Genomic DNA, 14764 nt, shown 5'->3' with positions numbered 1-14764 from the left:
TAGATCCTTGCACGCACTGGTTAACTGCAAACAGAATCATTTTAATGGTTCCCAGTGAAACCATAAATTTGTACAACCTCCTTATGCTAGCCAGGGCTATAGATCAAACAATGTGCTAGGTGTTCAGCTGGTGTACACTGGTGTAACTCCATGCCAATTTACACCAGCTGATCTGGCCCTTTTTTAAAAAAAATGAATTATCACCGCTTGTGGAAGGCAGTAGATTGGCAGTCATGGAGACTGAAATACGCTGTGTACCCACACGAGAGTCCAGCATGGGCAAAGACACCCATTCCAGTTCATTAATGTGACGCAAAAATGACTTAAGGAGCTTCCTTTTAGGATGAGAGGGGCGTTCATTGTTCATGGCCAGTTCAATCTTTGCCTCCCTATTGTGGCTTCTCAGCTAATTTTCAAAGAAGTTAATAAAATTTACTTGAACCAACATTATTTACTAATTTAAGTAATTCCTACTAGATATTTTAGAGCATTAACCTTAACTAGCTAATTAGCTCATGCATTATCTGTGTAATGAATCACATACTATCAGTGTAATGAGTCCTAATGAGTATGGAAAACATTCATTAGAAGGAAATCTGATTAATTTAAATATCTGTTGTTATTCTAGCACAAGATCTTTATATCAACACTCTTTGCAATAAAATAAATACTTTTCTGAGAACATGGATACAAACAAAGGGCCAGATCTTTGACCCTATGTAAGTCCCATTTACACTAGGCCAGTAGCACAAAGGAAACTTAGCGAAGCAGCTGTATTACATTAGCATGAAGGAATCTTCAGCTGGTGCATTCTGTTGCTCCGCATAGCAGGATGAATGCAGGGGTGGGCCAGGGGATAGATCAAAGCACAGTGCATTTCATTAGGCCTGGCCTCTTGGGGGCCATTATCCACCATTGCAAGTGAGTGCACCCCTGAGACTCAATTCTACTAGGGCTGACTCCAGATTTTCCATTGCATTTTTCATACTACGAAGAGCTTAATTTGTCTTCTGTATTGGAGGTGAGGGTTTAGATTTGTAGTACACTGGATTAGATGGCTACACTAGAGAACAATGAGTCCACAGAGAAATTGACATGAAACTTTCAGCCAGTTTTAAATTATCCTGTTTTTGCACACCCTGTGCAAGAATGAGCACACAGTAGTTCTTGCAGGAGGTGCAGATGAGGTAGTTGGTTTTCATTATCCTACTTGTACATACAAAGTGGCTGTTTATCTACTTTTGAAGGAGCAATCATTTGTCTGTGCACATGGTGAGTGGCAAACAGAAACAGAGGCCAGGGCTGAGAGCGTGACAAAGTCAGGTCAAATTTCTTCTCTCAGATTTGCATTGCCAATCTGAAGTCAGTATTCTGCTGTTTCTGCATGTCCAGATTTCCCATTAATCACATCTCAACGGGAGTTCTGCTTAATATAGTGTGGTCAAAGGGAGTTCCAATCATGCAGGGAGAGCAGAGTATCAGAGTCTAGCTCTGTCATGCAGAGAGGAGAACTTTATCTGCACTGATTAAGTACAGCAGACAACAGAGTATTTGTTAATTATTGACTTATCCAAAAGGATCCTGTGGCTTGACAGAATCCTTAACACATTCGTTATCTACTCTAGTGCATCTCATCATGGAACATATGGTGGCACTGTGCTGCAATGCAGGAATTTTTGTTTTCTTCTCTATATACATGCATGCATTTATATATATTGTAACTTTCATTTTGCTGTGTGGGAAGAAGCTCTCCCGTATTTTCTCGTTCCTATTGTTTAATTATCCTCTGGTTTTGTTACTTGCAATCAATGGCGTATCTGTTCCAGATCACTTATTTTTATAAGACAATTCATCAATCCTATTCTGTTTTTAATAATTTTAATCATTTAAAAGATCAGCCACATGGATTACAAAAACATGCAAATAATGTTTTTAAATCCTGCAAAATGCCTCATCATATTAACTGCCTGCAGTTTAAAACTGCAACTCTGGATACACAATTAACTTTGTATTCCAGTACTGTATCAACCAAAAGCCTATTGAGGGTTTGAGTTGTTTCATGATAAATCTAAGAGTTAACAGTTCAATTAGTTTGTATCTCATGTTCAGATCAGAAATGCAGATCCTTCAAACAGCCCAACAGTTTAAAGAGTTCAGTGCTGAGGTCATCATCGATTTTAATTTAGTCTTCCACTTCAGGAATAGACTGGTTTGGTAGATCAATGAAGTCAAATTATATATTACTGATCCAAATTATTTTATAGTGTTACCTTCTATAATGTGTCAATTAATGCACACACAATTTACACCAGATGAAAATAAAATAGTGTGATACCCCTGTGATAATAACACAGTTGTTGATGTTTGTAATATGGTATGTCATTATTTAAGACATAGTTATTAAATTGGATTTCCCAAAGTAATCAGGAAAGGCTGAGTAAGATCTTTAGGCAAGGTCTGAGTAGGGTAAAAAATCATTTCTTTTTATTTCGTAAAAACCCAGAATGACCCAATACGGACATTCAGTCCTGAATAGAAATGTAAAAGCAAAACCAAAAACATTAAACAATAGCTTTAATATTTATAATTTAGTTTTATAATTGAAAATGAGATTTGAAAGCAGACACTGGAACCTCAAACTGTTGTGAAAGGCACTTAAACTCACGGAGGAATTTGCAGGAAGAAGGGCCCAAACAGATGGGGAACCTGGTGGGAAATAAAGTTAAGAAATATAAATGTAATAACAAATATATTCAAAAAGGTGCTTAATTTTTTCACTGCCATTTTTTCTTAACCAATAACTATTTTTCACACAGAAAATATATGTAGCAAGCCTCTCAAAATCATTTTTATCACATTTTTTCATGGGAGTTAAGTGCCCAACTTGCAGTGACTTTCAAGGCCCCTTTGAAAATCCCAGGCCAGTTTTGTTACAGGATATTCCAACACAGACAACAGGACTCTGATCTTAAAAGATGAAGCAGCAACTACATTATTGTTAATATAATTATGTGTAATATGCTGAATATTTTTCTTACTGAAAGCGGTGGTAGAAAAGTTCAAGTCATTTCTGTTGGAGTTTGCACAGTAAAAATGAACAGAAGCAGCCCTGCTAGCAAATTGGTGAGAAAACAATATTCTTATCATGTAATACATGCCAGCTTTGATTCTGCTCTTTCTACACAGCATTTACTATGTCATGTTCCTATGTACAATATCATGCCCAATTCACAAAATCCTTTTTGAAATGGATGCAAGTATTTCATTTCAGCCGGCCAATGCATGGCATAAGTACCAAGCCACAATCTTGCATAAAGAGATGTTGCATGGTAAGAATAAAATCATTGATACTGTCATTTAAAAAAAGGTTTTTTTAAGATCCAAAAAGGCTTTAGCCTACATTAAGGATTAACTGCACAGTTCTGTTCTTAAGCAAGACAAAAAAAAAGCTTATGAAATCACAAAAAACATTTTTTTCTGCTGTGTAAATTATAATATATATGGACTGAAACTTTTCTGTTCAAAATTTCGGACCCAGACTGACAAGTTGTATAGGCACATTTTTTCTAAACAAGATTTAAAATGACTAAACTATGAAAGGTTTCATAGTTGATTAGTAGACAGTACTGTTCATGACAGCTGTATTCTTCAGCACTGCTGTGTTAAACTGCACTGTGTCATGGCTAACTGGTCATAAGTTTGCTCGCTAGTTTAAAAAAAAACCTCATAAAGGACTAAGCACCTGAGCCTACAAACCCCTTTTCATTTGATAGTTCCACTGATTTCAATGGGTCTCTCTACACAAGCGTAATCTCTATTTACACGAGGAGTTTCACCAGTTTTAATGGAATTACTCACCTGACTATGTTGTAAACAAGCAGACCCTTCCTGCCTGTATAATTATTTTAAATGACAACTTCTTTTGTTACCCAACACTTGACTAAGTATACACAGAAAGTCCAATTTATGCTTTCCACTCAAATTAGGCACCCAGATTTAGCAGCTGGGATTTCACATAAGTACTTACGTACCCAAGTATGCATTTTAGGTATGTAAATACCAATCTGGATATCCAAATATATGATTTCTCTGTAATAGGGATCCAAATACAGATACTTGGATGCTGAACATAAGAAAGTAACCAAATGAAATAAAATAATGGCCTGACCAAGTAAGCCTAATTCCTGTTAAGAAAATGCATTTCTGGATAACAATTTTGTATATCACACTGGCGAAATGAGATTTAATACTTCGGGCATTTATTTAGTGCCTTTCATCTAAGATTCCAATGCGCTGATTAGCTAAAAATAAAATCCAACCTGGCAGATTATAGGAAAAAGGAGTTCCAATTTCTCTGTCTCACTAGTAAAAAAAAAATTGAGGGAGAATAAAGGACCTCATTATAGTCTCATTTACGAACATGTGGCACATGCATGCAGAGTCCATAAAAACTGCTGCCTTCCCAAAAGGTTCTGAGCTTTCACAAACATCCCAAATCTGTAGATCTGTGCAGGCAATCTCTGAAGCAGCTTTATTTTTCCTGTTTTATGGAGGAAGAAAACGGAGGCAGAGGGAGATTAAAATGGGTCTAATTTTCAAAACTGCTTGAATCCACATGGCAGGTCATTGGCAGACAGAGGAAAAGAACTCAGATCCTTGTGAGTCAGTCTCCTGCTCTAACTCCTATGCAACACTGCGCCTAACAAAACAATGGTGTTACATGAAAACTATGATTTCAGAATAGAATGAAGCTAGTGATCTTTAACTATTCCACTCTATTTGAAATAATTATAAGAACATATAAAGAGGCCCAAGGCGACTTGCTCTTTATCAAATAGGACAGTTTGCCTTACATAAAACAAAAGGTCTGGTTTGAATGTTTGAAATATTCTCATTAATAATAATGTTTTCATTAAACTCTTTTCTCCCTAATACTTCTGGGATTCCAAGACCCCATTTAATTGTATTGGTTTTTGCTTGGAAGATATTTTCAATGGTAAATATGTTTTTCTAACAGCAACATGGAAGACAAGATGAGAATATAATTGAAAGATGTTTACTGTTTTGTTCTCTTATTTGTTTGATTGACTGTACATCTGATATCCATGTCTCTTAGATTTCACACATCAAATAATATTCATCAGACACAATGAATGAGAATGTTAATCTAATTAAAACCGGATGCCTAGTACATTGTTTTGGAAATTTAGCCCAAAGTATATTTGTATTAACTTTGCACATTTAAAAGGGGAAAATAAATCACAGACTGCTGAGTATAAAACAGCTGAGTACCACAAATAGGCCGCAAACATGCTATCTTTTACCATACAAAATGCCAATTTTTAATTTTCTTGTTAGTATAGGGGAACATTTAAACCAAATTATAACAAAATTACCACAGGATATTTCAAAAGAAATATTTAATACAAGAAAGTATTTAGAAAATTATATATAGATTTGTTTAAAAATTCTATCATGTAAACATTAACATAACATGGCTTACAAATAATATAAAGCGTTTATAGATGCTTATCTGAATACTATATATACATATACTCTACCTTAAAATTAAAATAATCTTGCCTATTTTCTACAGTTGTGTAACAAAAACAAAAAGGAAACCCTTTTGCCAGCAGGTTTGGTCCCAGACAAAAGGGTATTTTAGTCTATTTTGCTCAATATTCTTGGCTTCTTAGTAAGTGCAGACCTTCAGAATTATGATTTCTGTTCAAAAGCTTTTATTTTCCTTTAAATTCATTATATGTAAAGCTATAAACTCTTTTAACATTTCAAATTATCCATGTGAAGAAATCAACAACCAGTTTAACTTTTCTCAGCAACATGGGCACTGCTACTGAAATATTGGTAAACATATTCCCATGTGAATGTATTTGATCGATTCTTTCTTAAATATTACTGTGAATTACTTGTGTGTAAATTCATGTCAATATGAAGAGAAAAAACAAGTGTTCTTATTACTAAGAAATCTGTATTGATAGATTTCCAGATGAGATTTCATAAATAATGCAATTTCTATGTAAGAGGACCATAAAATGAACTTTTTGGGTGGGAGGGAGGGGCACAGAACATGTGACAAAATTTACTGGGCCACACAGCAGAACAGAACAAAGGGTACAAAGCAAACATTTAATCTTTTCTTGAAAGTGTAATAAAACATAATGCACATCAACGTATAGTTTTAAACATTATTTATAATAGCACTAGTTTAATATATTCACATGATTTTTAAGACATTGCACATATCTAATGCTACAAAACCATGCATTCAAAATGGCTGAATGCTCAGCAAATTAATATTTCATGTTGTGGTATGTGAGACTGGCCAAAAAAAATAACGAGGAAATGGTAAGGAGACAACTAAGTTCATTAGTCTCATGATCCAAGATGATGGAGCTTGAATGCATCTGCAGGAGTGACTCATTCAAGCATCAGCGGGAGGGTGCTGCTCCTATTGATCTTAAGGACTCAATTCTGCCGTCATCTGGGCTCTGATAATCTAGTTTTCCTATATGCCTGAAGCTCCCATTGGTAGAACAGAACACTGGAGTCAAGTTAACTCTGTTGTGATGACATACCCTGTATGCCTTTGTGCCATTTGGTGACCCCCCCCGCCCCAGGAAATAGCACCTGATCTGAGAGCACAATTTTGGCCATGACCTCACCTGCTTCCAAAATAGCTGTTCCACAGGAGTTCCATGGAATTTGGGTAACTCTAAGAACACCCATACATAGTATTTGGAATTATGGGATGTTGGACAAAAAAGTGGTTTTTTTTTCTGAAATCTCTGAAACACAGAAACTATGTAGAATCAGTGCATTTTGAAGCAACTTAAAGAGAATGACTACCACAATGAAAACATAAAATGAAATGCTCGAACAGAGTAATCTCATTGGCCAATAGGTGCCTTTATAAAACAAATAGAATTTATTTTGCTTGCTTATACACTCTACTATCAGGGAAGGGTTAAAACAGTGGTTCTCAAACTATTGTACTGGTGACCCCTTTCACAAAGCAAGCCTCTGAGTGATCCCCCTTATAAATTAAAAACACTTGTTTATATATTTAACACCATTATAAATGCTGGAGGCAAGGCGGGGCTTGGGGTGGAGGCTGATAGCTCCCGACCCCCTATGTAATAACCTCCCGACCCCCAGTTTGAGAATCCCTGGGATAAAAGCTTCAAATCAGTTTCAAAAACTTATGTGGCCATAGTTTGCAAATAGCTAATTTTATAAAATCTCTCCTCTCCCCTCAAGAATGTAACACATTTGAGGGTTTTCATTTATATATTTATAGGTACACTTGGCTAGTAAATATGAATTGGTCTGGAAACTCTGTCCTATCGGATAATTCACTTTCCCAGTCTTGGCAGCCCTATGCACAATAGCTATGTGTAGGGAAGAGAAGCAAATCTGAGACTAAGAAAAAAGGAGGGGGGGAGTCCCACCATACATACTCCTGTAAGTAAGACACTAGTTAGGAACAGAATCTGTCCTTTCTAGCAATTTAAACCTTAGATTATTGGTATATACTCATGTTCAGCTTGTCCAGTTTACTTCCCTGCCTACCTCTTAGCTGATGTAACGTATTTTCCAACTCCCTACTCTCCTCAAGTGCTGGAAGATAGCTCCTCCCTCTAACACATTCAGGCGAGAGCCTCATGCTGCAACATGTCTTTCACTGACACTGGTCTCAACTCCCTTCTGCCAGCTTCTATACTAGTTCCTCCACAACTCCTTCACGGCCTTCAATGCAATCCATTTCCCGCTATTGGCTCCCAACCTGAGCGGAAGTCATGTTGAGAAAGTGAGCCACAAGAGAGGCAATTCGGATTAACTATGAACTTCTGTAAGCCTGAAGCCTTTATTTTACAGTTTGCCCCCAACAGCAACAGAGGAACCTTTCAAATCATAGGTTATAAAACTGGGAATTAGTCAGTTTCCCAAGTATTAAGAGTTTAATATTTTCCCTACTGAAGCTGGATTGATTCAGCTGCTATATTTGGGCAGGCCAGATTTATACATCAGCCAGAGTCTGGACCAACCTGCAAAGTTCTGGGTTTTCTGGATTGAGGCCCATTTCTAAAACAACAAAACACAGCTCTTCACTTCTGACGTACTGATAAGAAAATATCACCGTTAGATCATTAATATGAACTGACAGACATCATCACTAGATCATTCAATGCTCATTCCAGGTCCCATGACTAGCTAGCTGCCCTGAACCAGTCAACCCTATATATTAATAGGTTCCTAGTAGGTTCAGTGATTTGACAGCTTGAAAAGACATTAGTCTGTACAATAAAACATTAATTTCACAACAACAAAATGCACCTTAACATCTGGGTCTTATTTGTGAGCCAAAGTCAAATTTACTGCCATTATGCCGTATCTGCAAATATTTATCATATTAATCCCATCTCAATGGTTTACAACTTGCAAAGGGTATAAAATTATACAATTTGTTTACAACTAACCATCTGACAATGTTTTTTAAACAGGACTGGTTTAGAAATTATTAATCCTTCCACCAATGTGTGATTTAATAGACAGGTCAAGTTAAGCCTTTGCTATTGTGTCATTATCCGTCCTCTGATTCATTTTGGGATTTTTGTTTTGTTTTGATTTAAATGGGAAATTTGATTTAAGACAGGATTTAGGTCAGTGCATTACATTCTGTGTATAGAATGCCAGAATCTCTAAATAGATAAGATTCTGAATAACTGTAGTCAATATTTAACAAATTAATACTGACAGACAATCCCATCTGTAATAAAATTGAAACTGTCTGCGGCCTACTTTATGTTTCTTAGAAAGTTATTTATTTTGAATGTAATAGAAAAACAGCATTAAAAATATTTTCTACAATTTCTTTTAAGCATTCACAAAAGATTCCAGATTAAGACCCTGAAGATTTAAACTGTATATACACAAAGGGCCCTATGAAATCCATTTTATTATTGTGGATTTTCAGATTTATTATTTTCTGATTTCTTTTTTTTCCATTAAAAAAATTAATTAAATCTCCTCCAGCCATGGGGTCGTGGTGGGAACACAGAGCTCCTCTGGCCCCGGGGCCACAGCAAGGAGACAACTTTATTTTTTTGTATAGTACTGGATTCCATGTTTTTGTTTTCATTCCATGATTCTATCTATGTTCTTGTTAATGTAGATTTCATACTGCCCTAATATACAGAACAGGTACTGAATAGGAGGTAACACTGCAAGTTTCTCTGTTCTGTCCTGACACTGTGCTAGAAGCCTAAACTTGAAAGGCAACTCTAGAAAACAGAGGACTATTTGATTGTTAACCTAACTGCTCAGATCACCACAAATGATCGGTGTTCAGTGATGTACATGCTTATCTACCAAGAACTGGATTGAGCCCACCAACTCATTTTGCATAGGCCACTGATCAGCTATCAGAAAGTCACAGCTTTCAGTCACTACCAATCTGGGTGAGATTTGCAAAAGCAGTGTTTAATAATCAGAACTGTATGCATTTAATTAAATGATACATGGGAGAAACTGAAAGTATTCCTATACACTTAATAGAACCATTGTTATGATTACAATATTTTATATGCATACATGGTATAACCCTACGAGATTGTTTAAACTAGATGGTCATGATTTTCAGTGCCCAAACATTGTAAAGGGCCTGATCGTCAGAGGATGGGTTCTTAGCATTAACTGACTAACTAACTAGGCACCATTTGGCTCAGGTGCCAAAAATTAGGGCATCCAGAATACACTTCTGAAAAATCTTGGCCAGAATCCTTAGAACACTAAATTCTATTAATCTTAATCATGTGAGTAAAGCAAGCAGGATCTGGCTCATATTGTATAATCTGTTATTGAATGTTTCTACTGAGATTGCAGGCTCAGCTACTCAGTAACCTTTTATAATGTGTTAATTCTGAAGAGGAGATTCCACTGAACTATTTTCTTAAAGAGACAACAGAAGAGTTTTTAAGTGGATTAATAACTGCAGTACATAACACAAGCTCACAAAGTGAAGGTTCTCTGAAGTACCTAATCTTAGTATCATATATACATTTTATTTACTCGTGAGGGCATTCTGCGCCAAAGAATTAAAAATTCTGCTCCAAAAAATTAAAAATGCTGTGCACAATATTTTAAAATTCTGCAAGTTTTATTTGTCCAATGTGGAGGGGCTCAGTGGGGGGGATCCAGGTGTGGGACAATCTGGGTACAGGCAGCTCAGTGGGGGGTCTAGGTGTGGGACTCTGCAGGGGCTTCCAAGTGAAAGTGATTGGGACTCAGCAGAGGGGTCTGAGTGTGGGGCTCTCAGCTGTGGGGGTCTGGGTGCTGGGGGAGTGGGGCTTGGTGGGATGGGAGTCTGGGTGCAGCTAATTGGGGGTCAATGGCGTGGAGGTCTGGATGTGGAGGCTCAGGGGGTGGGGCTTCTGGGGGGTGTTGAGTGCAGGGAGGTCAGTGGTAGGTGGTCTGGGTGCAGGGATGGGAGTCTGGAGGCAGGGCGTCTGGGTGCAGGGGGAATACAGATGCAGGGGTTGAGGATCAGTGGGGTGGAGTTCAGGTATGGAGGGCTAGGGGGGTTCTGGTGTAAGGGGAAGATATGGGAGGTCCAGATGCACGGAGGTTAGGTGGATGGGGAAGCAGCTCCCCATACAGTGACCTCTCCCCCCGCAGCTGTGGAGCGATGAGTGCCTGGAAGCAGGGGATGATGCTGAGGTTCCTGCAGTTGCAGGGTATGTGTGTGTGGGGTTCTGGGTGTGGGTCTGACACAGCCCCAGCCACTCCTTTCAGGGGAAGAGAAAGTCCCGTCCTCTCCTGCCTCCAGCCCAGCTGGGACTAGCAGCTGAACCCAGCTCAGGGTAGGAGCCACTGTCTGGGGTGTCCCCAGCTCTGCAGTGATTTACCTCTCCACTGGCTGTTCCAGATGCCTGAAATGATGTACCTGCACAGCTAGGGAGTGGTGCATGACTCCTCTTGCAGTTTCCCTTTGCGTCCCTGTCAGAAAGTCATTTTTCTGTGGGGAAGCAAAGAAATCTGCAGGGACATGAATTCTGCATATGCGCAGTGGCGCAAAATTCCGCCAGGAGTAATTTTATGCTAAAATTAGCAGAGAACAACTTGTACACTGTAAATGAGTCCAGTATTTTTGCATATTTATTCATATACTAAAATTAGGTACGGAAAATTAATCTGGAGAAGAGAAAGATATAATTTAAAGAGCCAATAAGGACAGTTTTAAAAATATGGATAGTACACGTCATTCTATGTTTAGCATATGTGTATCTGCTAAATTAGTTTCCTTACCATTTGCAGCCTTTCAAAGACCGGGGGAAAAGCTGTACATTGTGAGATATTTTCTGAAGATAAAAAAAGATTCATGTGGTAAACACATCTAAATCCAATTCTCCTCAAAGGAATTTATGCAAGGTAGGCTTTCAGTTCAATCTGTAATTCAATATTAGTAGGCAAAATTTGGCACATGAATTACAGATTACACTGCTGTCAATCTTGTAAAGTCCTTAGACCTTTTAAAGATATGAATTCTTAAGTCTTTCGAAGTCGAACTCACATTCAATCTATGAATTTTTCAACAAAGACAAACTTCAAAATATAAGTTATGCATCAAATTAATTGGTTCGGAAAGGCTTTAGCTGCAGTCTGCTTACAGATTTTATTATTTTTTATTTTTAAAGAAACAACTCACCCTACTGGATTCAAACACCAATATTAACTCATTTTCTGATGCAATCAAGACATCTAGCTTTTCTGGTAAGCTGCTCATTGGGATTTGTTTGTAAAGGAGTTCTCTTATAGATGTGCAGAAGATACTGCAGTAGCAGATAAGATTGCAAGTAACAGAGCACTATTTCATATCTGGGACATGATTTTTCTTTTGGGCTCTTGCGTGTTAATACCTGGTTGCTGCTGGTTGCCTTTTCTCATCACTCAGTGCTATGTTAGGATTACAGGACTCGTTCTTCACACTCAGAAGCCAGTTCTGCAACAATTATTCACTTTGAGCAATCCTTATTAATGTGAGTAGTCCGACTGAAGTCACTAGGGCTACTCGTGAATAAGTGCCACAAAATGGGACAAAGGCTTGAAGAATATGGGTCTCAGTTCATTAGACTTTTTAAAATAGCTCTACATTCAAGAAAGTGCATTAATAATATGTGGATTCTTTTTCTGAAAAAAAACAAACAAACAACCCTTGGGTTTCTTTAACTACTGTCAGGTTTTAACATAATAAACTGAGTGCAATAACAAAAATGAACCACACTGCACCTTTATGCGGGGGACCATTTTCCGGCTTGCTGAGGAAAAGGAAACAGTGCTTTAAGGGTGAGGGAGAGAGGTCAGAAGCTGCTGCAAAATGGGGAGGGGTGAGCGTGGCGACACTGACTCATCTCATGGGACCGGAAGGGTGAAGGAGTTGAAGAGGGGTACATGGTACACTTTCATCTGCTGGGTAGTCACAGACATCTAATAATATAGTTGCGGTCTGATTAAAACCATATCAAGTGTCTCCTGTCCTTCTTTCGGTATAGACGGACAATACACCAACCTATGGGAACACAGATTATCCAAACAACTTGTGAGAAGAGAGTTGTTCTGGGGCACAGGTAAACCAGAATATATTCTTTAGTAAACATGAATGAATATTGGTTAAGGCTCAATACAGGGGGAAAAAAGATGGCTAAAGCATAGTGTACTGCCTATGGCAGTATAGCTAACAGATATTGTGAACTAGATTCCAGTTGATCCATTTCAGAATTTCCAGCACTTGTAACAATTATTCTCCCAGTTTTCTTTAGCTGTTCTCACATCATCATTACAAGTCACTTTCCAGTAAAAAGGTGACAGGCACTTTCAACTTAGGCAATCCTTAGCAACAGCATTTCATGTGTCTTACAAAGTAGTTATAAGAATGCCCAAATGTCCCCTTTCTTTAATGCTGAGAGACTGTTTTTATAATAACATCAGCAAGAAATCAATAACAGAACAAAGCTAAATGCTGGAATACTCTATTCTGTAACATGTTAACTTTGTGTTTCCTTTTTTGCTAAACTCCTTGAGCTGACTTGTACTGCACCTTGCCTTGCAGCAAAAACAAAAATTTCAATAGAAAATAATTAGAATCTCCATTTTGGTAGAATTACTCTTTACAAGTGAGAGCTTCTGGGAATATCTGACTAGAAACGTACAAAAGCTATTGCCCTCTCTACTGTTTTTTCTCCCATCACTTACTTTGTAACGTTTATAAAATACTCTTGAGTGCATCAGAGTATCATAATGAAAAAGCAACAGTCATTCCATTTCCAAAAGGCAATGGGTTAGGAAAGTTTTTTAAGTACAACTTTCTGACAAATATTGATTAGTGATAATTACAGTTGTACTTCTAAGAAAAAAATAATATTCTCTGAAAATGATGCACACAGATCTCAGGAACAGAAATAGATGGTATGAGTGTAAGAGACACTACAGCACAAACAAGGGACTCGTAGTAGAGTAAGTTTAGAAGAAAAGAGAATGCTTTACAAAACAAAGGAAGTGTGTACAATTTGTTGAGTCCCATGTGAACAGCCCTCATATGTCCTTGGGAAAATGCTTCCTGCTTTCAAAAGTGACCTGTTAAATCAGAATTATTAACTTTAGTATTGAGAGTCTCCTTTCAGGAATTAACTCAATGCAGCTGTATTCTCCCCAGGGCCTTCCATAATCAACAGTATAGGATAGGTCAGAATCACAGGGCAGTTTAAAGTACATGGTGCTGATGTTCACAATTATAAAAAGGGTCAGAGATCACCACTTTGAGGCTCCAGGTTCCGTGGCTCCCTTTGATGGTGCCGAGATAGCTTTGGAAAGCGTGTAGCCACTCTTGAGCGATTGCTTTTGCTTACTGGTTCTCCCACAGGTTGGATATCACTAGGAAAAAAGAAAAACAAAAACACCAGAATAAGTTCATGATGTGTGTAAATTCTCCTGTAGTTATTCTAAATGCAGAAAAGGGAGCTGTTTTGAGAATCCTGCACATGACGGCAAAGTACAGTACATATCTTTAATTACACAGACCTGCATTATTTATACTGCTAACTGGAGTCTGAATTACAAATGTGCTCTTGCAAAAATGAGAACAAGTAGTACTTTATGGAAGACAGTAATTTCTCAGATAAAAACATAACTCAATGGGCTGAAGTTCAGAGATGGCATTAAAAGCATTTGGTAATGATATATGTAAAGGCAAACTAGACAAAAGCTTGGATGATGCCCTAGTTAACATTCGTCTAATTATGGATGGATGTATCCTTACGTGATGAAATACATTAGTAACACACTGCCGCTGGGAATTCTTCATTCTGTTCTGGCCCACAACAGACTTTGATCTTACATGAATGAGTCTCCTGAAAACAACTTACTTGGAAAGCAAATACTCTAAGAACAACAAGCAGTAACGGAAAATTCTGCCTCATTCAGAGGCTATAGACTCCTCAAAAACTACATTAGAAAGGAATAATGGTGTACTTTTGCTATACTTTTAGAGGATTCTACAGGATTTAAAATTATACAGTTTGCTCATGTCTCAATCAACATCACTGATTACCATTTCACAAACCAGCCAAATGATAACAAGGTTATGCAGCATGCAAAGTCAAAGTTATTTTGACATGTAAAATCAGCTATTTATACCAATATTCAATCTGAGTTGATGAATTAAAAAGAGAGATGCTCTTCTGCAGTCCTT

The 14764-nt window shown here is 37.6% G+C and overlaps 1 protein-coding gene across 4 annotated transcripts in view; it reads right to left on the bottom strand.

The window, feature by feature from the left end:
- Positions 1 to 2252: 2252 nt before the first annotated feature.
- Positions 2253 to 14764, bottom strand: part of SNX29 (sorting nexin 29) — a 450561-nt gene continuing 438049 nt past the window's right edge. For 2 of the 4 annotated variants that reach the window (XM_043523231.1, XM_007058137.4), the window contains one exon: positions 8827 to 13947. In XM_043523231.1, coding sequence (XP_043379166.1) covers positions 13818 to 13947 — 130 coding nt within the window. In that variant the 3' untranslated portion in view covers positions 8827 to 13817. Of the gene's footprint in view, positions 2707 to 8826; positions 13948 to 14764 lie in introns of those variants that run through there. The other 2 variants (XM_043523229.1, XR_006284108.1) reach the window with 2 other exon arrangements.

Source organism: Chelonia mydas, chromosome 10, assembly GCF_015237465.2.
Source record: "Chelonia mydas isolate rCheMyd1 chromosome 10, rCheMyd1.pri.v2, whole genome shotgun sequence".
Taxonomy (NCBI): Eukaryota; Metazoa; Chordata; order Testudines; family Cheloniidae; genus Chelonia; species Chelonia mydas.
Note: the sequence above shows the minus strand (reverse complement) of the source record. Positions and strands in the feature narration are given on the sequence as shown.